Genomic DNA, 25475 nt, shown 5'->3' with positions numbered 1-25475 from the left:
ACGGAATTGCAAAGCAGGTGTACGGACTGCAGCAGGGCCCTATGAAGGGTGCGATGACATCAGCAGGGTGTACGGAGCTGTACGGCGCTGGAGAAGGGCCTGGCAGAGGCGCAACATGTCAGGGGTTACCAGCAGCCTGGTTGGCCAGGTATAGGGCTGGCAGGGCTGGTTCCAGCCAGCCTACCATGCCTAGAAAATGGCAGGGCAGAAGGGGGCTGGACCCTGCATATATAAGAGGGCATCAGCCCTTGAAGTGAGGGCCAAAAGCCCTAGTTTTGTGGGCCAGGGGCCCTGGTTATGAGAACCCTTTTAGGGCGGTTTTGCAGCAGCCTGGTCAGCCTGTTTGGGTCGGCCAGATTGAGGCTGCTGGTCGGTTTCTACAAGGGGCCCTTGAGGGCCTATAAAAGGAGAGGCCTCAGGCCTCATTTGATATCCAGCCAAGCAGCTTTGGGAGGAGCAGAAAGGAGCAGCATATCCCCCATCCTTGGGCCTCTACACAGGAAGTAAAGGAGAGAGGTGTTGCTGCAGACTTAGTCCAAGGAGAGGCTGAACCTAGACTGTCTTCTAGGGCAGAAGGTTGCTGAGATCACATCTTCATGAGCGGCAGTTAGGGGATTCTTGGACCTACTCCCAGGAGGTGAAGAAGACCTGCAGAGAGCTGCAGACTGAGCTAGCAAGGTGCTGCCCACCTAGGCTGATTCACAGGCAGTAAGGTGGAGAAGAACACTCTAGACAGAGAGTCTACAAACGCTTGAGCTGGGCCATACCATCAGTCTTCCGCTGTGCACTGTGCATACCCTATGTTGGATCATTTCTAACACACTTGACATACCAAGGCTCAACCTAAAGGTTAGTATGAAGATGAACTAACTAAGGAGGTAAAACTTTTGTGGGAAAAACCCTAAGGATGTGCAAAGCACCTTGATCTCATACGACATGTTGATAATCAACGATCAAGTGGAGGGTGATCCCGTAAACAAAATAGTTGATAGGCTCATAATTCCACCATATCGAATCCATCTCATGCACTAGCGTCCAAAAGCTTGTCACCTAGGATGTCTACCACAGCATTCTACCAAGTGTCATCTTTGCCCACCGCATACATCTACGATGCCACCATCATAGCAAAGATGGTGTAACATGCATGGTGATCAACCATATATATAAAACTTATGATGACCAATCGATAAGATTTGTTGAAGAAAACGAAACTCGCATAAAAGCTCAACACAGGTAATAAGTAAATATGTTTGCAATTTTTATTTTTATTTTTTTAAAGTATGTGCACAATAAACAGATGATCTTAGATGGAAATCGATTTCGATGGAAGCTTCTTCATAAAGTTGAATGCCGAAGCTCACAGAAAAGGAGCACAATGGTTTCTCCATGTCTAGAAACATCTAAATGCACTGTTGACAGTGGATTATGCTTAGACTAGCAAGCAGAATGATAATGCAGCAAAGAGATAAGATTGGGATGAGATTGAACTACGCAGGCTCTTGAATGTTCAAATATTTGCGCATCATACTGATGCACATTCTCAAGCACCGGAAAGAGCCTCTTATATGTGATCAAAGCTCTCAAGCTCATTATGCAACATCGATAAAAGCTACATTCTCTATATCTCGGGTATGAGAAGTATGGGCTGTGCAATGGGTGGAGAGAGGCCAAAACATTTAGGACGCCCTTTAAGAGTTGGGGTGTTGATGCGTCAAAGATTCTTGTGGTGGCAAGATAAGATAAAGGATTAACTAAAGAGAGTAAAGGTAAATTGATGGGGTTCAGAATGCAAGAGTGATCATAATGCATGCTGCAGCATGTGTTATCGAAGGCCACTGTTTATATTTCGACTGCTTGGCTCTTCAACGGTTCTCAGTGGATGCTGATTAAAAAGGGAATTCCTAAATTCCTCTAGACGAGAAGGATGCAATGATCATGCGAAAAGATAAGGGTGGTCTGAACATGAGAACGAGGTCAAGGGTCTAGCAGCAAAATAATTGCCAAAGCGAAGTAATTTGTCGAGGTTACGCACACACGCATTTTTTTAAGTAAAATCATGTACACACACACACACTTTTTTTTGGTGAAATGTACACACACACTTTTTAAGTAAAACCCTGTACACACACACACTTTTTTTAAGTAAAACCCTGTACACTTTTTTTTAAGTAAAACCTTGTGCACACACACACTTTTTTTTTGTGAAATGTACACACACACTTTTTTTGGGTGAAATGTACACGCGCGCACACACACATGTACATGTACACGCACACACACACACATATACGTTTGATATATATCTAAAGAACCTTCCAGCACCATTGGCTCAAGAGAAAGCGATCACTAATCAGCACCTGAGGCTTTAAAATTAGAAGTCAAAACAACGTAACAGTAATGCTTCAAATAGACGTCAGATTTATGACATCACCTGTCTCATACGGAATAGCTTTTCAATGGCATTGTGAGAAATCTCTGGACAGCACCTCGTCACCCATTTCAGAGCTGTCAACTCTTTCTGCCCCAAGACTCGAGCCAGACCCCTTAAACGGGGCACAGCTGGGAGGATAACCCACTTTGAGGGTGCGTCAGTCCCGCAGGAAGCACTACAATCGTGGGATGAAGAAGAAAATTCAAGTTGTCGAGGGTCAGCTGGTTCTGTGTTGCAGAGGTTAGCGGTGGAGGCAGAGCTGAAAGTGAAAGAAGTGGCGGGAGGGAGGAGTAAATTGAGGGGAGGAAGGCAGGAACGGCGGAGGAGATGCAGCAAAGCCTTCTTCGACATCACAAAGGACTGCACAGAGACACTGAGAGAGTGTATCGACGAGAAACACGTTATTGAATGAACTTTGGACGTTTACATACCAAGCTTGCAAGGAACACAAGTCTCATAGAGGACCAACAAACTTCTAGGGCCCACCTCCTTCCTCCTTCTCTTGGCGGGTCCTCCTCAATGTTCGAAGTTGTTTAGAGACTGTGGGCGCCCAAGTTGCAATAACTGCATCTGGACCGTGGGCAGCCTGTGAGCTGGCAATCTTGCCCGTCCATGAACCTTGGGCATGCCAACGGGCAGGCAAGTTTAAACACTTTGAGAAATAACTCCTTTCTATTTTGTAGCGTAAGGCCTCGTGCCCCTCGTAGTGGGAAAAAATACAAAGAAACAAAGTGCACAAGTGCGCATGAGTATTGCCTCCAAGTATAGTTGTGAACCGAGAGCTTTTGGATGCAAAAGAGAAAGCAAATTACTTTTTAAAGGGTGTCGGCCTGTTAAAATACAATTTTTGTAGGATGATCTTCATAAATGGCAATTTCAAGCAAACAAGTAATTTTTAAAAAAAAATACAAGTGGGTATTCACAAAAGGAGTTTCAATCCTCCACCATAGCACTAGCTCTAAAGAGGCATTGCTAACAAACAAACAAACTTTTCATGACCACACATGCATGGACAATTGTGGTTACTTAGCAAGGCAGTGCCAATAAAGCTTGATTCCCAAGTGCATTCGTGTGCGTGTGCAAGCGCATATGAGACTTATTATCACATATGCTCCTTGATTTTCAGCCACTACCTCGTCTTGAGATCCAAATCACCTCAAAGAGTGGGTGCTTCAATTAGATGGTCGTGTTTACTGCGCATTGCCATTGGTTGGATATCACCGTTGCATCTTTGTATAAGGTTTTGTTGCCTCCCCCTTCATGCCAATCGCATATAGTTTATGAGACGTACCTCTCGGTGGTGATGAAAAAGATTGCGCACATTTGGGCATCCAAACTTCTCCTTCGGCAAAAGTTCTTCTTATGGCAGGTTATGTTTGGGATTCGTCCCTTTGGACAAATTTTAGCTCGTCGCCATATTGCTCCTACCACTTGTTGATGATGTTTGTCTATTTGGGAGTCTATGCCTCGTCTATTTTGGCATTGCCCAAAGTCTCATGATTTCTTGCTTCTTATACAGCAACGACTCCAGGTAGTGCTTTCTTTGGCAAGAATTTCTAGCTATTTGGTTTTCATCCTACCAGGCAAGGCTATGATTTCTTTTTTATTGGGCTCGTTAACTGAGCGCTTTGGACCCTATGGAAGGACTGCAATCATTGGGTCTTTGGTAATCACCCTTGGGCTAAATATTAGTTCTTATGAGCATCTCTACAATAATCATTTTATGATTATATGCATGCGTGGGATCTAGATTATCCTGACATCGTTTTAAGTTTGTAGCTAGTTGTCCCTTTCTTCGGGACTGTTCTTTATAATATAATGACAAATAGAATTTGCCAAAAAAAAAAGTGTGTGTGTGTCTGCACGCGTGTGCACGTGTGTGTGCCTAACATCTTCTTTAAAAAGTAGCTAGTTGTCCCTTTCTTTGGGATTGTTTTTTGTAATATAATGACAATTAGAATTCGCCAAAAAAGGGGGGGGGGGCGGTGTGTAAGTGTGGGCACGCACATGTATGTGTATGCACAATTCCTACAAATAGGTGCCTATGCTATCCAATTACTGCAAAAAGAAAGTGCTACTAGATAGCTATAGATTTTTATTAGAGATACTTTTGGTTTGAAAACATACATATACCAATTAGAAATACTCTTAGTTTTAAATAGAGATACATTTGGTTTTGAAAATATACATATACCAATTTAAAAATCTTGAATCAGAATAAATACCATCTTTACTCCAAAGTTTGGGTCTGCTAGCTCTCACTATCGAATGCAAAATAATCACAGTTAGACTATGTTAGGCAGATGGATGCTAACAATCCTATTTTTTGATGTCAGGAGTAAAAAAGGTGTAAGATAAAACTAATGACAACTATTTGTTATGTAATTTATAGTTACAAAAAGAGGAATACTAGAGGAGGGAGTAACACTAATGGTAAAATGCATGGTCCACCATTGAGATTGGTAGAATGTGGGACCCACGAGCACTTAAGAGAACAAAATGAGCCAACCAATTAACTAACTTAAGAGAAAGAGATGATACATACATCAATCACAGGCATACAAAAAATCAAGCATCACTGAAGTGAAGGAATGAGAATCTAGCTAATGACAATGGATACTTGGTGAAATAAAAGATGGTCACCAAACCAAGACCATACAAGGGAAAAAGGAGGGGATTGTTGAAGAAATAGGGTCAATGCCCCAACTGTGAGCCCCCAAATGAGGAGAGCTCAGGGGTTGACACTTCAACATGTATGAGAGTAGATAGTAGGGGCTGGGCTGAAGCTACCTATGGGCAACAAGATGGTAGACAGTAGATAGAGACCCAATTTAGGGTTTATTTAGGGCAACACTGATAGTCAAAAGTAAGGCTTAATATATGGTTACGTGTGACCAGCCATGGGCCTATGGAGAAGGCTAAGGCAGGGCAGAGCAAAAACATCTACCAAGGATTGCTAAAGGGCAGTGCAGGGACTGAAACAAGCTGAGTAGTCTGCGCAATAGCATGGTAATTTCGTGGAGATATGCAATGGCAAAGAATCTAAAAGAAGGCACTAGATGTCGGGCTAGCAAAAAGGTGCATGCAAGGGATCTTATATAGGCCCTAAATCTTGATTTGTAGGGCAGGAAAGCCACATACTAGGTTGACCTAATCCGTGGGCAATTTGTTGGCTCATAGACAAGTCGACCAATCTGTGAGCAAGTCACAATTCTATAGGGCTTTCTAGCCATATGAAGGGCCCCCCTTGGGGGGCATTCTTCAGTTCTATCTTTGGGTAGACGTTGTCCTCCTCAATGCAAACCAATAGACTATTACAAAGCATAGGAGAGTGCTTGTGTGCTTCAAACAAAGCTCTCACATATCAAGAGTCTTTGAATAGACCAAGAGCATACAAAGGTCTAGATCTACCCACTTTAGAAGAGCCAGGTCATGATGCATAAGAAAATCAATAGTAGACTCACCTAGAGCAGCCACTAAAGTCCAATGAGGACACATGGTGATCTAGGAGAGGTTTATAGTAGAAGGATCAACAAACAAGCCTACTCTTGGTGGCTCACCTCAGTGCTTGTTTGCTGAAGGTGTTGTCATAGTCTATAGCTATATTTTGTACTTGGACATTACTATATTTATAAGATTTTTTTTTGTTGAAGATCTATGTGTATTCTCTCCATATATAAAGGGATCTCCATAAGCACACAAACTAAGTGTGTTTAGCCATTAAGTGTTTCTTCCACAAAGTGTGTTAGCCCTAAGCAACCAACCTACCTCTACATTTTCTAGCATGGTATTAGAGCCAATGGTTATCATCAAGGGATAGCCTTGCTCATGACACAAAGCCCAAGGTATCAAAGACCGGGAGAATCAAAGGATGGAGTCGTTACTAAGGAGGAAGTAGCTTTCACATTCATAAGTGCTTGTGTTGGCTTGTAGTGAGTGCAATATATAACGGGTCAACAAACTTCAAGTCATCTACACCTTGTGGTAGATCCAACCCACTCATTTCAAACTTCGAAGAGTTAGGGAAGTTGGACAGATTTGGAAAGTGAAGCTTCAGAGCCATCTAGTAGCCATGGAGATTTGGGAGAGGATAATATTATGTCTTACTATGATAGAATCTGCATACCCCCAAGAGTGACAGTGTTCATGAGAGACATGGAGGAGTGGAGCACAATGCTTAACTTGGTAGTGGAGGATGAAAGTAGTTGCTCAAACATGAGATCTAGGATCAGCCCAATATTAGTGGCTGAAATCAAGTGGCCCAGGAAGTCATCGAGAGGAGCATGTGCATAGACTTACATAAAGACATGGATGAAGGTGGTACTTCTGGGACGTACCTCGCTTGCTCTAATGGCAAGCATCACTATCCAAGCTATGTATTTTCATTGTGTTTTTCTAGAAATTTCAATAGATTGATTTGGGAATAATATTGGTACATGTGCTCTCACTTTAATGGAGAGTGGAGGGTGAAACCCTTCCATAGGGGAATGTCTCATTGTAGAGGCTTTTGATGCCTATTGCAAAACTATCCTTGGTATTAGCAACAAAGACTTTGAGAAATTTTGCTTGTGGATCAATGAAGGTGATCATGAGGCTTGCATTATGCTACAAGGATCAAATGATGATCTTGTCAAAGATTTTATGATGGAGATGAAGGATCCGAAAGACTAGTAGGTGATAGAGTCCAATCCAAAGTTAGCCTTCATACTAGTGGGGATCAATGTGAACTAGCCACTAGGATCTTGATGGAGAGGAGGTCTTATCGAAGAGCAACAAAGAAAGGGAGAACACTGAAATTGTGGGTGCTAACTCACCCAGATCAAGGTATGCTCAAGTCTCCCACTAGACGTGTAAGCCATATAGCTTCCTTGCATGCCTCAGTGGCTGCAACATACTCTACCTCAGTGGTAGACAAAGCCGTACATGGCTGCAAACGAGAGACCCATGAAATTGCACCTCCAGTCATTGAGAAAACATATCCTGTAGTAGACTTCCTAGTGTCTACATTCCCTGCAAAATCAGCATCTGCATATCCAACAATAGATGTGTCCTTCCTCCCAAAGAAAATGCACATGTTCTTTGTACCATTCAAGTATCTCATGATACCTTTCACTGTCTCCCAATGCTTCTTGCCAAGATTTGCCATATACTTGCTAACAGCTCCCACTGCAAAAGAAATATCTGGACGGGTAGCAACCATGCCATACATCAAGCTTCCTACTGTGGATGCATAAGGTATCTTTGCCATTTCAGCCCACTCCTCATCTGACTTAGGGCTGCCCGCTTGGCTGAGTTTCACATATGGAGGCAATGGAGTACTTATGGACTTCCCCCTCTCCATATTGAAATGCTCAAGTACCTTGCTAATGTACTCTTTCTGTGACAAACGAAGGAGTTTCTTGTTCCTATCCCGAACAATCCTCATTCCAAGTATGTGACTGGCATCACCCAAATCCTTCATGTCAAAGGTCTCATGCAACCTTTTCTTCAAAGCATCCACATCCAAAGGAGATTTCCCAGCAATAAGCATGTCATCAACATATAAAATCAAAATAAGAAGGCTGCCATCTGATGCCTTCTTTGTGTAGAGGCAATGATCTATTTCACTCCATGTGTACCCTTAGGATCGCATAAATGCATCAAACTTATGGTACCACTCCCTAGGAGCATGCTTCAGCCCATAAAGACTTTTTTGAAGCTTGCATGCCATCCGTTCTTTGCCCTGCACAACAAACCCCTTTGGCTGCTGCATATAGATGTTCTCATGAAGATCTCCATATAGAAAAGCTGTTTTTACATCCATTTCGACAAGCTCCATGTCCTCTCTAGCAACCAATGCAAGCACTATATGAAGGGTAGTCATCTTCACCACTGGGGAAAAGATCTCATCAAAGGCAATACCCTTCTCCTGCTTAAAACCCTTGGCTACCAACCTTGCCTTATACTTAGGCAAAGCATTTGCTGGAGACATCTTCAGCTTGTAAACCCATTTGCATGGCAATGCATGCTTTCCTTTGGGAAAATAAACCAAATCCCAAGTAATATTCTTCATCAAAGAATCCATCTCTAACTGCATAGCCTTCTCCCACTTATGCTTGTCATTCCTAGACATAGCATTATCAAAGCATGAAGGCTCACCACAATTTGTCAACATGGCATAATCTAGAGATGGAGCATATCTCTGTAGAGGTCGTGAGACTCTAGTGGAACATCTCAGCACTTGCTCACCATGACCATCTTGCTGTCCCAACTGATTTTCCTGCATAACTAGAGGTTGTCCACTTAGATGTGGCTCTTCCACCTCACGATCTATGGGCTGTCCATGCCCTGCATCATGTGGAATAGGTTGTGCATGCCTCTCATATGGTGGTTGTCCATCCTCTCGAAAGACCACTCTGCGTATCTCAACAGTCTTTTCTGGCTTCTTGTGCATCTTGTCCTCATTAAAGATAATATCATGGCTGCGTACTATCTTCCTGGCCTCTGGATCCCACAATCGGTATCCCATCTCGCCTGAATCACCATATCCAAGAAAAATGCACTTCCTTGACTTTGGATCAAGCTTGCTGCGTTTTTCCTTAGGGATATGAACATAAGCTTCACAGCCAAATACACGAAGATGCCCATAAGATGGTGGCTTGCCTGACCAAACCTCTTCTGTCCCTTTCCCATGTAGTGCCTTGCTAGGCGATCTATTGATAAGATGTACTGCTGTCTTGATAGACTCAGCCCAAAAGCCATGAGGTAGACCGGCATTAGAAAGCATGCTTATATTCCTTTCTTGAATAGTTCTATTCATCTTCTCAACAATCCCATTCTGAGAAGGATTCTCAGGAGTAGTCAACTCCCGCTTGATGCCACATAGCTCACACAAATTCTTATATGTATGAGAGGTATACTCTCCTCCATTATCAGTGCGCAAGCATTTGAGCTTCTTGCCTGACTGATTTTCAGCAAATGCTAAGAACTTTTGAAATGCATCAAAGACATCACTCTTCTTCCGAAGAGGATAGACCCACACTTTCCGTGTAGCATGATCAATGAAAGTAGCAAAGTAAGAAGCACCACCCAATGAGACAGTAGGCGTAGGTCCACACACATCACTGTGAACCAACTCTAATGGTTCAAGCCTCTTCTTGCCCAAAGATTTTTTATGTGAAGACCGTGTTTGCTTCCCATAAATGCAATGCTCACACATGCTAAAATCTGAAAAACTAAACACGGGAACATACTGCAAACCAGAAAGTATCTTCATTCCTGTCATGCTCATGTGTCCCAACCGAGGATGCCACATAGAGACGGATGGCTGCTCGGTCACATTGATTACATTATCTCTTATGCCTGACACATGCATTGAGTACAACATTCCATGCTTGGAACCTCTAGCAATCACAAGTGACCCTTTGCTAATTTTCCATGTATTGTTGCCAAAAAACACATGATAGCCATCATCATCAAGTTGTCCCATACTTATCAAGCTCTTTTTCAGATTTGGAACATGCCTAACATTCTTGAGTACAAATGTAGAACCATTAAGAAGAGACAAGTGGATATCTCCCACTCCAACAATGTCACATGGATAATCATTTCCAAGTCTCATGGTTCCTTTCCTTCCTGCATCATAAATGGTAAACCACTCCCTATGTGGAGTGACATGGAAAGATGCTCCTAAGTCTAATATCCAATTCTGTGACAATGCATCATCACTAGTCACAAGAAAAGCATGCTCAAACATAGAGGCATAAAGAATGTCACCCTCATCACTATTGTTATTTATGGCATTCACTTCCTCTATATTGACCGTGGATTTCTCTTCCTTCTTGGGATGCACATTAGCTTTGCCTTTGCCTTTATCGTTCTTCCATTTGTAGCAATCCTTTTTGAAATGGCCTTTCTTCCCATAATAGAAGCATTCCAAATCCTTTTTGGCATGGGATTTTCCTCTAGATTTGCTTCTAGACTTGCTTGTATTTCTGTCATGGTATTTCCCCCTGGAATATGACCTCCCTCTCACATTAAGAGCACTTGCACTTTTAGTTCTAGCATTGTTCTTTCTATTTACCTCCTCAGTGAGAAGGCTACTCTCAACACCACTGCTTGTCAGGCCTCCTGCACGGGCTGAATTGCTTATAGCAGTCCTAAAAGTGTCCCAATTTTTAGGAAGGGTGACCAATAAGAACATTGCCTTAACTGAGTCATCAAAGGCAATTTTTTGAGCTGAAAGTTGACTGAAAATTGTGTTATACTCATTTAAATGGCTAGACATTGAAGTCCCTTCTTCCATGTGAAGATCTATGAGTAAATACACTTGACAAGTGGCACTCTGCTTCTCATAAAGACCAAGCAACTTTGTCCACACACCATAGGCACCACCTGCAGTATCTTTCACATTGAAATACACCGATTTTGAAAGTGTGAGCATGATCGTGGAGCGTGCAAGCTCATCCAATTCCTTCCACTCTTCATCATCTTTCTAATCCTCTGGCTTTATGCCTTTGCATTTTATAGGCTTTACTTGCTTCTTCTGCACCAGAACATTGTAGATTTGCTCCTTCCAATAGGAGAAAGTTTGTGCCATCCAACTTCTCAACGTTGAAGCCATCACAATGGATGACAGAACAACCATGATACACTGCACCAATGTACCAACCAACCTCAAGCCCAAAAAATCTCAACTGCAATGACAACAACCACACTGGCACTGTCACAAATACATGTTCTGTTGTAAGTGATCTTAGGGCATCACAAAACTAGCCAATAGCTTTTGCACAGTAGCTCCGATGCAAAAAGTGTAAACAGAAGAAATCTAGCTTGTAGAAAACTCTACAACTTTTCAGTTTATAGCAAGTCCAAAATCCTTACAGATTTCCTTATATCTACTATTGGAAACCACCACCTGCAAACTTTACTGCTACAATAATAGTATGCAACAATTTTGGCCTATTTTGAACTGTCAATATCTTTTCAACCATAACTCGGTTGCCTTTGCTATAAACACCAAAGTTGTAGACAACCAATAGATCTACAAACTTCTAGTTTACTACAAGTAAAAATTCATTATGTATTTTTTTATATTCACTGTTGAATGCAGGCCCTTGCTCACTTTTTCTAGCTGCTGTCATAAACTGTCAAAACTATAAATCATGGGCATACCGGGCATCATAACTTTTTCTCTAAATCTCAAATTGAAATGCTTTCAAAAACAAGATTGTAGATTGTCCAAAAAACTAAAACTTCTTAGTTCAACTCAAAAGACAATTCCTCATGGATTCTTTGATATTCACTTCTGAAGACAGCCACCTGCTCACTTTTTATTGCTGTCACAAGACTGCAAACTGCCAATCACCAACTTTTCCTGAAGCATTTGAGGCATAAACTCCAATAAAATAGCCCAAAATTTTTGAAAATTGTTGTCCAAAAAATTCCCTTAGTGGGAAGAGTATTGCACTCACAAAAAATAATCCCTTCCTGGGATATAAGACTTCTTCAGAAAAACACAGTTCACTTATGCTCACTTTCTCAGCTAAACAAAGGCTCAAAATGCATCAATTGTAAGCAATCACTTTCAGCCAACCTTTGGCTTGATATGCATCAACTTGAAGGCATAAACCCAATTGAAATTTGAATGTACTAGCCGCCTTTGATCATCTGGAGTCCGCCACAAGCAAAATATGTTTTTGCTTTCGGGCCCCAAAAAAGCAACTTTCAGTGGCTAGAATTGGAGAGCAATAGGTCGTTTTTGACCGTAGATGGATAATATTCCTTCTCCCCTACTCAAACAAGGCAATAGAATGCTGGAATAGTCGAGGCAACCTGATATATATGGCTGAAGCAGTAAGAATGAGCTAGTATATGTCAAAATATAGCTCCCAGGGATAGCCCACGGGCAGTAGGAGACTCTACGCAACAAGTTCGGGCTCTTGGCATAGCAACACCACAATGCTATAGTCTCGTTATTGGCTTCGCTCAACCAAGCTTTGATACCAGTTGATGGAGAGGAGGTCTTATCGGAGAGCAACAAAGAAAGAGAGAACACCGAAATTGTGGTTGCTAACTCACCCAGATCAAGGTAAGCGCTTATTATGTATGTATGGTACAAAGGGGTATAGATTGGGCCATTGGCCTTTACCCCAACAGATCTCACTATGCAGGGTGGGTTGAAACAAACCCAGGGTCTTTGATACCTTGTAGGGTTTGGTAACTCTCTATCTTTTAAGGGGGACAACTAGATAGTATTGTTGGTGATGGAAGTCCTTGGTGATATTAGAGGTGCGGGATTCAAGACCAAGACAAAGAAGACATCCTCGACATGTTCCTAAGTGCTTCTGCAAAGGAGATAATGGATTAATTCTTTTATAGATTTGGTGTTGGTGTTAGAAATCACCCAACAAAGGGTACACAGTGTGTGTGGTGTGGGGTGTGGAATCACGAACTTCTTAAACTTATGTGCATAGAGTAGATGTGCAGGCTCATCAATAGACAATGAACTAGCCAGATAGAGAAACTACCAAAAAAATATATTTGCGTCCAAAGCTATGGACACTGTACAAAAGAGGGATAGATCCAAAGTCCCACCAATGGTGTGGTCCTTTGATCTTACCACAAGGTCCTTCTCCTATCTGTTAGCTATCTCTAGACTCAATCCCACATGCTCCACCTCGAGCGTCTGTAGACTTTTTGTCCATAATAGTTTTCTCTACCTTACTGCTTGTAGATCATCCTAGGTAGAGAGCACTTACTAGCTCAGTTTGCAGCCCTCTTTAGGTCTCCTTCACCTCTTGGGAAAAGGCCCAAGGAAGCCCTGTTTGCTGCTCTTGTCTGCTGTAAATATGTTGCTCCAAAGAATGATCAATGAGGGTCTGGAGGCCCTCCTTTTATAGGCCCCCAAGGGGCTACAATAGAAATGACCCAGTAGACCCCTTCCTGGCTAACTTCCTGTCTACCCTAAAATTGACTTGGTTGGCTGCCCCTACCAGCCCAACTAGGGCCCTATATAAGGCTCTTTGTGGTGCCCTTTTGGGCCGCTGCCTTTGACATATAGGAGCCTCTTGCAGGCCCTCTGCCTGCCCAATGCCCTGCCTTCTTATAGCCCTTGTGCTGCCTTCTCTAGGCCTCCTTTCGCCCGCCATGCTGCGCCATGTGCTAGCTCTACAAGCGCCTTTTGCTGTGCTGCATGCAGCCTCTATCTTGCCTCCTATGCGCCTATGTTAGGGGCATGTTCTAGCTTGTACACGCACACCTTGAATTGCCTCTGCCAGGTTTCCACATGCTACCCACATGGCATCCCTTCTACCTTTTTTAATGTGAGGTGCGACCCATGTGGTAGCCCCCTCTTCACCATGAGTCTCCTGCTTACATGACAACCAAGATGCTATCCATGTGGTAGGCCATTCCACCTATGGTTCACCCCCCAGCACACTCCTCATTTGGGGGCTCATAGATGGGGAGGTGACCATTCCAACACCCCCTCTCGAACACGTCCATCATGATGCTCCAGTAACTCCCTGGTCGTAGTCCTCTGGAACATTTTGATGATGTCAAAATCTTTTCCTAGCTTTTCATCCAGTGGCTCTTGCTCCACCAAGTCTGGTTTCACTTCCGCACACCATCCTGGTACACAGGTCCATCTTTGGTAGCGCCTCATGGCACCACTGCCTTAAGTCACGTTCCTACCTTCAAACTCGAGTAATCTAGCTGCCATGATCTTCTAGTTGTCCCCCTCATAATGAGTGAACAACCTAGAGTCTCCTAGGCACCATGCTCTCAAGGTATGTTTCAACCCGTCCAAGGTCTACAACAAATGAATATTTCCAGATAACCTAGACCATGAACTCTCACTGAGTTCTCAAGCAGGTACTCTTCTGGCTTCAGTACACTTTGTCCATCACCTTCTAGTAATCTGTGACCGAGATTTGGAGAAGCATCTAGACTTCCCCTTCTACCTTTGAAGAAGGCCAATTCCTTCCAATCTTGCATTACCTAAGACAAATGAAGAGTATAGTCTCTCCACAGCATGCTATACAGGCTCAAATGAAGAACATCAAGTACATACCAAATCACTGTATTGCCTGTGTGTTTGCCTCTGAAATCAAACCATGCACCTCATCGAGGCACATACTAATAGCCTATATAATCCTGTACTGTCCCTTTCTAAAGTACAGCATCCATCTAAACAAGAGACCCTAGGGCACTCCATGGAATCCACCCTCGTGTCAGTGACAACAGCCACACACCTAGAAGATACCAAGCACTCCATGCTGTCTACCACCTTCACAAAGGTCTCTAACTCCTTGTTGACCCACATCTCAATGTCAGACATCCTCACTCTGGTTTCTAGGTCAACATATTTGATCTCAGTAACACACGGAGATGTCACGAGGAACAACTCTTCGATTACCACATTTGCTTTGCCCTTTGTATCACCCTCTGAATCTGAGTCGGACTCCTTCCTTTTTTTTTCTGATCCACCTTTTACTTTCTACAGTCCTTCACAAAATGTCTTGGCATGTCATAATAGAAGCACTTCTTCTTCTGCTTCCTCTTGGAAGTGTCCTCATCATCATCAGAGTCGTCTTTCTTGGACTTGCCACCATTAGGCTTGCCCTTTCCTTTGCTAGCCTAGTCCTTTGCCAACAATGCCTTATTGTCTTTGTTGTTGTTGTAGAGCTTCTCCCTAGCTTCCTCTTGTAGCAGTAATGGACCCAACTCCTCAAAAGTCAGAGGTTTGGTCCTCTGTCCTACTTCACAGTTGTAACAAAGCTTTTGAAACTCTGAGGTAGCCTCCTCAGTACCATCAAGGCCAAATGGCACGAGTCCACCTTCTGACCAACTGATGCCAGTTGATCCCTCACCACCTTGACCTTTGTCAAGTGGTTATGTACCGAATCTCCCTCATCCATATCAAGGTTGTAGAGTTGATGTTGAAGAAGTAAGATCCAGGATGTGTTGTCTTCTGTCTCGTACAGATCCTTCAGAGTGACCCACGCCTCTATTGACATATTGGCCATCTAGATGTGAAGAAGCATGGAGTCCGCCGTAGTCCCTATGATCAATGCCAGGGCATGGGCATCTCTATCTTCCCAAGCTTGAGCTCCTCTCCATCTACTACCATGAATAGATTACCATGTCTGTCCACCATGTCCTTCGACTTTGACTCCACTCCCGTTGTCAATTTTCACATCTTCCAAGCCACTAAATGACTCCAAATCTCCACCTTCTAGATCAGGTAATTTGACCCATCCAGTTTCCCAGACTCTCTAAAGTTAGGGATAGTGAATGAAAATCTGGGGGAGGAAGGAAGAGCAGGGGTTGAAGAGGTTGACATCTCTGCTGCTAAACCACATAGAAAATTTGAACAAACTCAACCTTCAGTAGACCAGAACTCTGAACGCACCTGACTGAACCTAAGTCGCCCTCCTCCTTGCAAGGGCACTGTCCTCTAGTCATGGAAGTCGATTCTCCAGAGCTTCTAAATTAGGGTCGTCCTTTAGCAAGGTCCCTATTTTTAGGCTCCCACACTTGTGAGCCTTCTACCTGGGCTCTGATACCATGTTAGAAATCACCCAACAGAGGGTACGCACAGTGGAAGACTGATAGAATTGCCCAAGAGCTCACATAGTGTGGTGTGGGGTGTGGAATCACAAACTTTTTAAACTTATAGAGTAGATGTGCAGACTCATCAATAGACAATGAACCAGCCAGATAAAGAAACCACCAAAATAATATATTTTCATCCAAAGCTATGGACAATACAAAGAGAGATAGATCCAGAGTCCCACCAATGGTGTGGTCCTCTGATCTTACCATAAGTTCCTTCTCCTATTTTCCAGCTATCTCTAGACCTAAGCTTGCATGCTTCACCTCAAGCGTCTGTAGACTTTCTGTCCAGAATGGTTTTCTCTACCTTACTGCCTGTAGATCAGCTTAGGTAGGCAACACTTACTAGCTCAGTATGTACCCCTCTTTGGGTCTCCTTCACCTCTTGGGACAAGGCCCAAGGAAGCCCTGTTTGTTACTCCTGTCTGCTGTAAATATGTTGCTCCAGTGGCTTGGAGGCCCTCCTTTTATAGGCCCCCAAGGGGCTGCAATAGAACCGACTAGCAAACCCTTTCCAACTTTCTGTCTGCCCTAAAACCGACCTAGTTGGCTGCCCCTACCAGCCCAACCAGGGCCCTATTTAAGGGTTTTTATGGTGCCCTTTTGGGATGCTATCTTTGACACTATAGGAGCCTCTTGTAGGCCCTCTGCCTGCCCAATGCCCCTCACCTTCTTGAAGCCCTTGTGCTACCTTCTGCAGGCTTCCTTTGGCCTGCCATGTTGTGCCATGTGCAAGATCTGTAGGTGCCTTTTGCTGTACCACATGCAACCTCTGTCCCACCTCTAACTTTGACACTATAGGAGCCTCTTGCAGGCCCTCTGCCTGCCCAATGCCCCCGCCTTCTTGAAGCCCTTGTGCTACCTTCTGCAGGCTTCCTTTGGCCCACTGCCATGCTGTGCCATGTGCCAAATCTACAGGTGCCTTTTGCTATGCCACATGCAGCCTCTATCTTGCCTCCTGTGTGCCTCTATTAGGCACCTATTCTAGCCCGTACACATACACCTTGAAGCGCCTCTGCTAGGCTGCTGTGTGCTACCCACATGGCAGCCCTTCTACCTTTTTTCTTGTGAGGTGCTACTTATGTGGCAGCCCCCTCTTCACCATGAGTCTCCTGCCCACATGACATCCAATATGATGTCCACATGGCAGGCCATTCCACCTATGGTTCACCCCCTCGATGCACTCCTCATTTGGGGGCTCATAGATAAGGAGGTGACTATCTCAACAGTTGGGTCATAGTCTATCATTGAGAGGGGGTGTTGGAGAAATAAGTCAATGCCCCACTTATGAGCCCCCATGGAAGAGAGCTTAGGGGGCTAAAATCTTAGCATGTATGAGACTAGATGAACCCCTAGGGGGATGGGTTGAGGCTACCATGTGGGTAGTACAATGGTTACCACATGGACACAAATTAGAGATCATGTTTAGGGTTTATTTAGGGTAACACTCATCTTGTTACCACATGTGGGTAGCAAGATGGTTGCCATGTGGACAACAAATAGAGATCATGTTTATGGCTTATTTAGGGCAACACTCATGGTCAGAAATAAGGCTTAATATATGGCTACATGCAGCTAGCCATGGGCATCTAGAGAAGATCCAATAGTTTGGGGCAGGGCAGCAACACAAGCAGTTATGAAGGGCTACCAAACGGCAATGTAAGGGACTACAATGTAGCATAGCAGCATGGGCAAGTTTGTGGAGATACATAGGGCACTACACTGCAAAGGTGCAAGACCAAAAGAAGGTAGTAGGTCTATGGCTAGCAAAAAGGTTCTTGCAAGTGATCTTATAGCCCAAGATCTGGATATGTAGGGCAAGAAAGCCACAAACTTCGTTGGCCTAGCTTGTGGGCAATCCGTTGGCTCACGAACTAGTTGGCTAGTCTATGAGTAGGTCACAAGTTTGTGGGGATTTTTGCGAGGCATTATTTAGTTGTCTTTGGCTGAAACAACCTCCTTCTTGGTGCAGACCAATAGATTGCTAGAGAGCATAGGATTGTGTTCCATATTAAGTATTGTGAGATCTCGAGGTTCATCATCCATGACATAGTAGCGTTGTCCCTAAGCAAGTGATCTACCTCTGTCTTCCAACTTGGATCACATCAATATGATATTAACTCTGCATACGTGGGAAAGGTAGGAAATCAAAGAAGGGGAGAGATGAAAGGAATCATAAAGGGATGATAGAAAGAGTTATAAAAGTGAGAGAGAAAAACATCGGTGATAAAAAGCTTGAAAGTTACCCATTTACAATAGGACTAAATCCAAAACAAACCAATACCAAATGGTGAAGCCCCTACATTAAAAGAATCAAGTCCACATAACTTACTAGAATTACAAAAGTAATAAAATTAATGAACATATCAGACTATACCACTTCATACCAACATGTTGCAAGCAGCTCATATTAAGAAACTCTATCCAAAAAATGAAAATAGAACAATAGGTGAGGAAAGAGTCAATAGATATGTTCAATGCCTCTAATGCTTATACTATAGGGTAGAGTCTTTTAAAGATACTAATTGTCCGAACATGGGGGTGATGCACTCCCATTCAACCAAAACTATTAGTTAATTAACCTTAAAGAGATGTCATAGAATAATCCCTTACTTCTATTTTTGTCATCTGAGATCAACAGTAGTCTAAGTACACATCATCATATCATTTTATTGTAGCAATTAGATACAACAAGCATATTGAATGGTGAAGGAAGCATCAAGAGAAATAACTCAATGCATAACAAACCATGAATTTGGTAAACCATATCATCCACAACCATTTAACAAAAAGTTGGATCTAGTAGGTGAAATTTGTGTACTAAAACAAAACTCAAAATCTATATCTATTAGGATAACCTAAATACTAAGCTAGGTCTGAACTCTCACTACTACATAAAAACCAAAGCAATATCTTTCAGACACAAATTCATGTAGCACCCCATTTTCTAAACCATAATCAAATTTGATAGAGCCATTGCATATTTAGATTTGACAACTACACCCATGGCAAGCAAAATTCCATAATGATCATCTCATAAGAGCTTAAAATAATTCAACCACACTAACTAGATTTTGGAAAAACTATGCTCAATGAAACTAACTATGTTTATAAGGTTCATCCTTCTACTGTTTTAAAATTTAAAGAGACATAATTTAATGATCATGAGAACAACAACCGAAGACATATTTTAGTGATAGTATGATGAGTAAATAGCCAGAGATTCTAAAGCCCCAAGATTTCAACCAAGATATATGTTAACCAAGAAAAGGTAATGCAAGTCAGCAGTAAGCATGATAGAATACTCAATAATAATAGGCAACTCCATATCCCAGTATAATAAGTTTGTAGGAACTAAACTAACTAGATTATGCAGAACCAAGTCATGATCTAGTTTGTACGGTCATCATCACCTAAGATAGCCAATTTATAAGGTCATAATTACCAAATATAACTATTTTATAAGGTCATGATTAGCAAACAACCTTCAATAATGTCCTTTTGTAATGACAACATTCCTAGCAATCTAGAACTCTAAAACTATAAAGCACAAACACATATTCTCCTGTGTCCATTAAGGCAAGGTAACAACACTCCATGCTCATCAAAATAAGAAATTTGATTCACAATAGTGTATTTTAATATATACTAAGAGAAAATCATCGTCAATTGACTACCATCATTACTTAACCATGCAAATCCATTTTTAGCATATAAGTATGAAATTCAATAGACAATCACCATGTGTTGGCTAACCACAATATCAGGCTATGCAAGATTAAGTCAACAACAGTAATAAATAACCTTATACAAACTTAGTCCACTTTACAAGGCATATTTTAAAATGATTTATACTTAGTAAATGATAACAAGATAAGGAGTCATATACCCATACAAATCAAAGCTTTCTATAACAAGACTTAAACCATACACATAGCATTATCCCTACAAAGTTCGCTAATAAAGAAGCTACTATCACCCCATAAAGAGAAATTTTGTTAATAAAAGGCTACTATACGCCCATAAAGTGTCATTTATTAAAGTCTGACCACTAGATGTATTACATGACATTAGAAAGGAGAATCCCAATGCTTCAAAGCTTTAGTCATAAGATACTATACCTACTAATGATCCTATCAAGAAAAACCAAAACCGTTCTACAACCCCATAACCATCATGAAAAGAAAATGGCATGAAACACATCAAGAGTTTGTTTACTAGAAGTATTACACTAGATTAGAAAGAAGAGGCCCGATTATTCAAAGAACACAAGCTTTAGTCATAAGATTCAAAGAATATAAGCTTTACTCAACATAAGATACTATATCCTATTAAGTATCCAATCAAGCAAAACCACAACCATTCTATATTTCCCCAAAGAGAAAATCTAGTGGTTTTTGTGAAACCCTAGATTTATAATCATCCTTGTTGACAACCAATTCCATAATTAAGAAAAACACTTTTTTTAGAGGAGATTAATTGTACTAAAGTCTTATAAAATAGTTTAATAGATAATCATGCTAGAATCCTAACCAAAATTGTGTGAAATACTTAAACATTGGCTCAATAATGTTGTAAAAATAGTAGAGACACTGATATGATCCAAAAGGGCCACATGCTAGAGGGATTTATGAAAAGATGATAAATATTCATCATTAAATCTAGCAGACCTACATAATTAGATAAGCTAAGAGACACCCTTATGATTGTGATAAATTTCTTATTAGTGGGAATAAATAGCCCAATTTATCAAAGCTTGTCAAGAAACAAAGGGTTAACAAAATTTGACAGTTATAACTTGTAGAGATGCATTGAGAATGGTGTAAATTGCACCATATACTAAGGTTTAGATAGGACTTTAAAAGTGAAAATGGGAAAACCTTGACCCTAACCATAGGGTCTAATATATTCTCAATTTTCTTTATTTGTAGTTAGCCCATTATTCTTGTGTACTCCTCTCTTTAATCCTCCACTTTGACATGGTATAAGAGCCTTCTAATGGGGCATGTGCATGTTGAGAGCTAGATGGAGATGAGCTTGTGAATATGCTCATTCCTTCCAATGGGGCATTGATTATTCAATTCTCACATATTCGCCTTCTACTACGGCATTATGTGAGCTTGCTTCATCTGCATCTCCATCTCCATCTCTCTTGAGGTGTGTTACCTCCGATTTTTATGTATATGTCGATCTTTAAATGCTCCAAACTTGCCCATCCTTACGTTTTAGATGCAGTTATAAATATGAATTTTTCTATAGCTCCCCAATCCAGTTTATGGACCTTTTCAATGTCATTTTTAATCCAAAATTGATCAAAATTTAGAGTATCATAACTTTGATCAAATAGCTCTAATCTACACCTACATTTAAAGGATAAAATATTCAATATTTTGGCATGTTATTCAAGGTTTGAAATTTATGTTTGGGCATCACTATGAAGTGAAATTATAACATCTATTTTAGGCCATATTTTGAAGAAATATCAATGTAACTTGAAATTATTGCTTCTATTTTAGGCTATATTTTGAAGGAAAATCAATGTAACTTGATCAAAACACATCATAATTTAGTATAGTCTTCACCATCAAGTTGAACACATGAAAGATAAAAGTTCCAAATACTTTTTAAGAATTTTGGAACTCTTTAAAAGTTATAATTGATGTGCCAAAATCTTACATATTTGTCAATGTCTTGAGTAGAAGTTGGCCATATCTTGATCACAATTCAATTCTATCTTCAAAGGTAGATTCACCACACTAAAAGATATAGTTTCAAAGCCTCAAAAGTATATAAAATAAAATAAATCAATGAAAAACGTGTACACTGGTATTAAAAATATCAATATACACTTAATCTCATTAACTTCAATGTTAAGGATACATGATTCCAATTTTAAGAGAAAAGGCAGTAGTGATGAATGAAAGCATTAGAGAATGGGTTCAATGCAAAGAATATCCACAACTGAAGGGTTTATTGATATCAATACTAAGAAGCCAAGTGAGGAGGATTATAATTTGAATTTGAAGAAGGAAGGAGAGTTGAGAGGGAGATGCAAGTGAATAGGCCAACTCTGAGCTGGAGATTAGAAAAGAGGAAGCCCAAAACAAAGATGGGTAGGGAACATAGATAACAAGTAGTAAGTAGCCAAAAATATACTCTAGCTCGACAATGGGATGAGGATGATTAATGTGGGTACCAAACAGGTGAGACCCGTACTAGAGACAAAGATCATGGGAAAAATAGAGTAGGATGTATTCAAGGATCCAAAGACTACTATGATAACCATGATAGAGTTTGCGATGGAGTTAGAGGAAGTAGTGGTGAAAATTAGAAGGATTGCTACTAAGGCTGAGCATGACGTACTATCAGAGGAAGTAGTGGCAAAAATTAGAAGATTGCTATTGAGACTGAGGAAGAAGTACAAACTGCCAACCCAGTAACTAAGGATCTAAGAATGAGCATTGGCCTTGTGCCTTTGCAGAAAAAGGAAGTCAGTTCTACTTCAATAGATCATAAGGAAAAAAGGTAGACGAATCAACTAGCCCCAATGATCAAAAGGACCCCAGTGAGAAGGACATGCCCCAAGACTCTGGAGTACAAGCCATATAGGTGGCAAACTTAGGAAAAACAATAACACTTAGCAAGATCTATATAAGAGATGATGCACCATAAAAATGGAAGAAATTTCATTGTCCATCTTCCAATGATGCACGATCATTCTTTCTTCATGTCGCTTCCACCTTCTCCTCGTCCCCTAGTCAACCTCTCCTTTGTCTCCCCCTTTCCCTCTTCCTTTGCTTTGCTTTGCTTTGCATACTTTGCATGCCCATCTTCCCCCCCCCCTTCCTTGCAGTTGCCATTGCTTCCTTCTGCACCTCATCAGCTCATACCTCTTTGTGCCTCGTTGTTGCTTTGTTTTGTTGCTTCTTCTTTGCATTTCACCCCTCTCCTCCAAATGAATAATCTTCCATCTTGACCATCCTCCTCCTTCATTACCTGCCCCATGACATGTAATTCTAGGTGAGGTGTTGACCCTCTATTTTACTTTGAAAATATCACAATCTTGGAGGTAATTACTGCCAAGTGGTAGCAGCTTAGAGAGACAAGGCAAGACGAAGCCCAGATGGCCCAACACATTGCTACTATTTGGATACCCCCATAAGTCCTACTATATGAGTGACAAAAGCACGCATGCCATACTCAAGAGCTCAAAGCTTGGTATGATGGGATTGTAGAATTACTAAAAGAACGAGAGAAGGAGAATGATGGAAAGATTGCTTGTCTACAAGAAGCTCATGATCAACTCTTGGCCGACCATGGACTGCTGCTTCACCCAATATAATGAAGCCATGGGATTGCTCAAGACTAACCAAAAGATTATTGCTTCTGAACGGCAGCTTATGGTACAACAGGTGGAGAGATTGAAGTTTCTCAATAATGTTAATGCCGAGTTTCTATGGAGTATGTAGGAGAATGAGGCACTCCATCAATGAATAGCAACCCTTAAGCAAATCCAGGCGCTACTCTAAGATCTATGTCAACCATTAGAGCATTGGGGTGTGCCACCAAAAAGGAAGGATCCTAAAAATGATGAGGAAGCCACTAGGTCCTTCTCGAGTAATGTAACAAGGTGGCTTGGCTAACACAACAAAACACACCGACCGATCTGGTGTGGCCACAACAATGGCAGTAATAGGAGCAGGCTAGGAGTTGATATCCAAGATTAGACTATAGACTACAGCCTACACTTTACTACTTTTGAGTCCCGATCTCCGACTATATACAAGGATAAGTCATTTGATAGGAGTATGCATACTAACCCCTCAGACATTTTGATAATGTTACATCCACCATCATTTTGATATTAAAGATCGACTACACTTTAAAAGCACAAATTTTGAGAATATAGTATGGAAGATCAAAACAAATAGGATGTGAGTGAACAGGTCAACTTGGCTCATCCACAACCAACATTGGAGCAGATACAAGCACTTGTAGGAGTCACTCCCCTAGTGGTCTAAGGTTGGGTGAGATGGTTAATTTGAGTTCTTTGCAAGGTAGATTGAGGATAGACCATCTTGCTTTTTGTTTGAGAGATAGCTAAGGAAAAAATGATTGACACACATAATAGAATTGAGTTAAATTGAGATTGACAACCGTGGTATAAGTAAGAAAGTTGATAGGACAACAAAGAGAAAGGAACTTGGATGATCATCAAGATGCATTACGTAGGGTTTAGAGGGTCGCGATCCTTGGTAAGTTTGTGAGATGGTATTGCTATTTTAGTGGGCCTCGAACTTCTTACCCAACGGACCCTCCTATTGTTGTTGTTTTGCAATTTTAGATCACCTAATACTTTTAGCAAGGAGTCTAGTTTTGCATCAATTTTGCAAGAGCAGTGAATTTTTTTACTGGAGACCACGTTTTCTTGCTTCTAATGGTAGATTTCCAATTTATGGGAGAAGCGACAAACTAAACAGGAAGGCATGTGTGTAGTGGGAAGAAACCCAATGACTCCAAATAGTAGATTTTTTATTGTAGAGGAAGTGATAATCTTATAAGAGAATTGAATTTGTGTAATGCAAGATTGTAAGAGAGCTTCAGTCCATGATGTAAGCAAGGGTTTTTTTTGAAGGAGAGGCGAGTCTTTTTCTTGGCTAGTTGGTTTGTAGCAATGGCTATGTTGCATATAGAGCAAATGAGAAAAGGAAATTTAATGTAGGGAGTGCAAGCTATTTTTGGAGCACAGAAGAATGCAATCATGTGTGTGCAAAGAAGTGTCAAAGCTCATTTACTTAAATGCGCCTAGGCACGCCCTCCTACTGTAGTATTAAAACAAGCAATTTCAGGATGTAAAAGAGCTTTAAAGCAGTTGATTTTCAAAAGGAACAATCTCCATAAATGGCAATTCGAAACACAAGGACTTGATGAATTTTGTTAAAAATACACATGGAAATTCCGATCCTTGAGTGCTAACAAATCAAATCCAAATGTTCCCATGAAGAGTAAAGGTTCAATCCTTCACACTATAGTGCTAACAAATCAAATCCGAATGTTCCCATGAAAATTAAAGATGACTAAAGTGCTAAAAGATGAGATCCAAATGTACCCTTGAAAATGAGAGATGGAAATTAACAAGAGGGGTTTCAATCCGTCACTAAAGGGGAGGAGGGAGGAAGGAGGGGGGATCAAAGGCCGGCAATATGGAAGGAGGGGAAGGGGAAAAGCCGAAGTAATGAAGAGTCTAAGAAACGATTAATGAATAAAGTTGTGTGTTTTGTTGTGTTGTGATGCCGGCTGCGCGGGCCGGCACCTCGATCAACCTCAGTTTCAATCATCATGCGCTGCTCCTGCTGCTGCTGCCGCTGTTGCTGTTGCTGCTTCATCGTTCCTGGCGATGTCCTCCTCCTCCATCTCCATTCTCCTCCCCTCCCTCCTAGCATGAGAA

The 25475-nt window shown here is 41.5% G+C and overlaps 1 protein-coding gene across 1 annotated transcript in view; it reads right to left on the bottom strand.

Annotated features, from left to right (window-relative positions):
- Nucleotides 1–2842, bottom strand: part of LOC147904049 (RNA pseudouridine synthase 4, mitochondrial-like) — a 42580-nt gene extending 39738 nt beyond the window's left edge. The window contains exon 1 of the mRNA XM_087372680.1: nt 2432–2842. Within this exon, the coding sequence (XP_087228806.1) occupies nt 2432–2782 (351 nt within the window). The 5' untranslated portion in view covers nt 2783–2842. The remainder of the gene's footprint in view (nt 1–2431) is intronic.
- Between the last annotated feature and the right edge of the window lie 22633 nt (nt 2843–25475).

The sequence above is a fragment of the Dipteris shenzhenensis genome, chromosome 3 (genome assembly GCF_047967505.1).
Source record: "Dipteris shenzhenensis isolate YYH24624 ecotype China chromosome 3, Dip_SZ_1.0, whole genome shotgun sequence".
Classification (NCBI taxonomy): Eukaryota; Viridiplantae; Streptophyta; class Polypodiopsida; order Gleicheniales; family Dipteridaceae; genus Dipteris; species Dipteris shenzhenensis.
The sequence above is the reverse complement of the archived record's forward strand: the minus strand, read 5'-3'. Positions and strand labels throughout refer to the sequence as shown.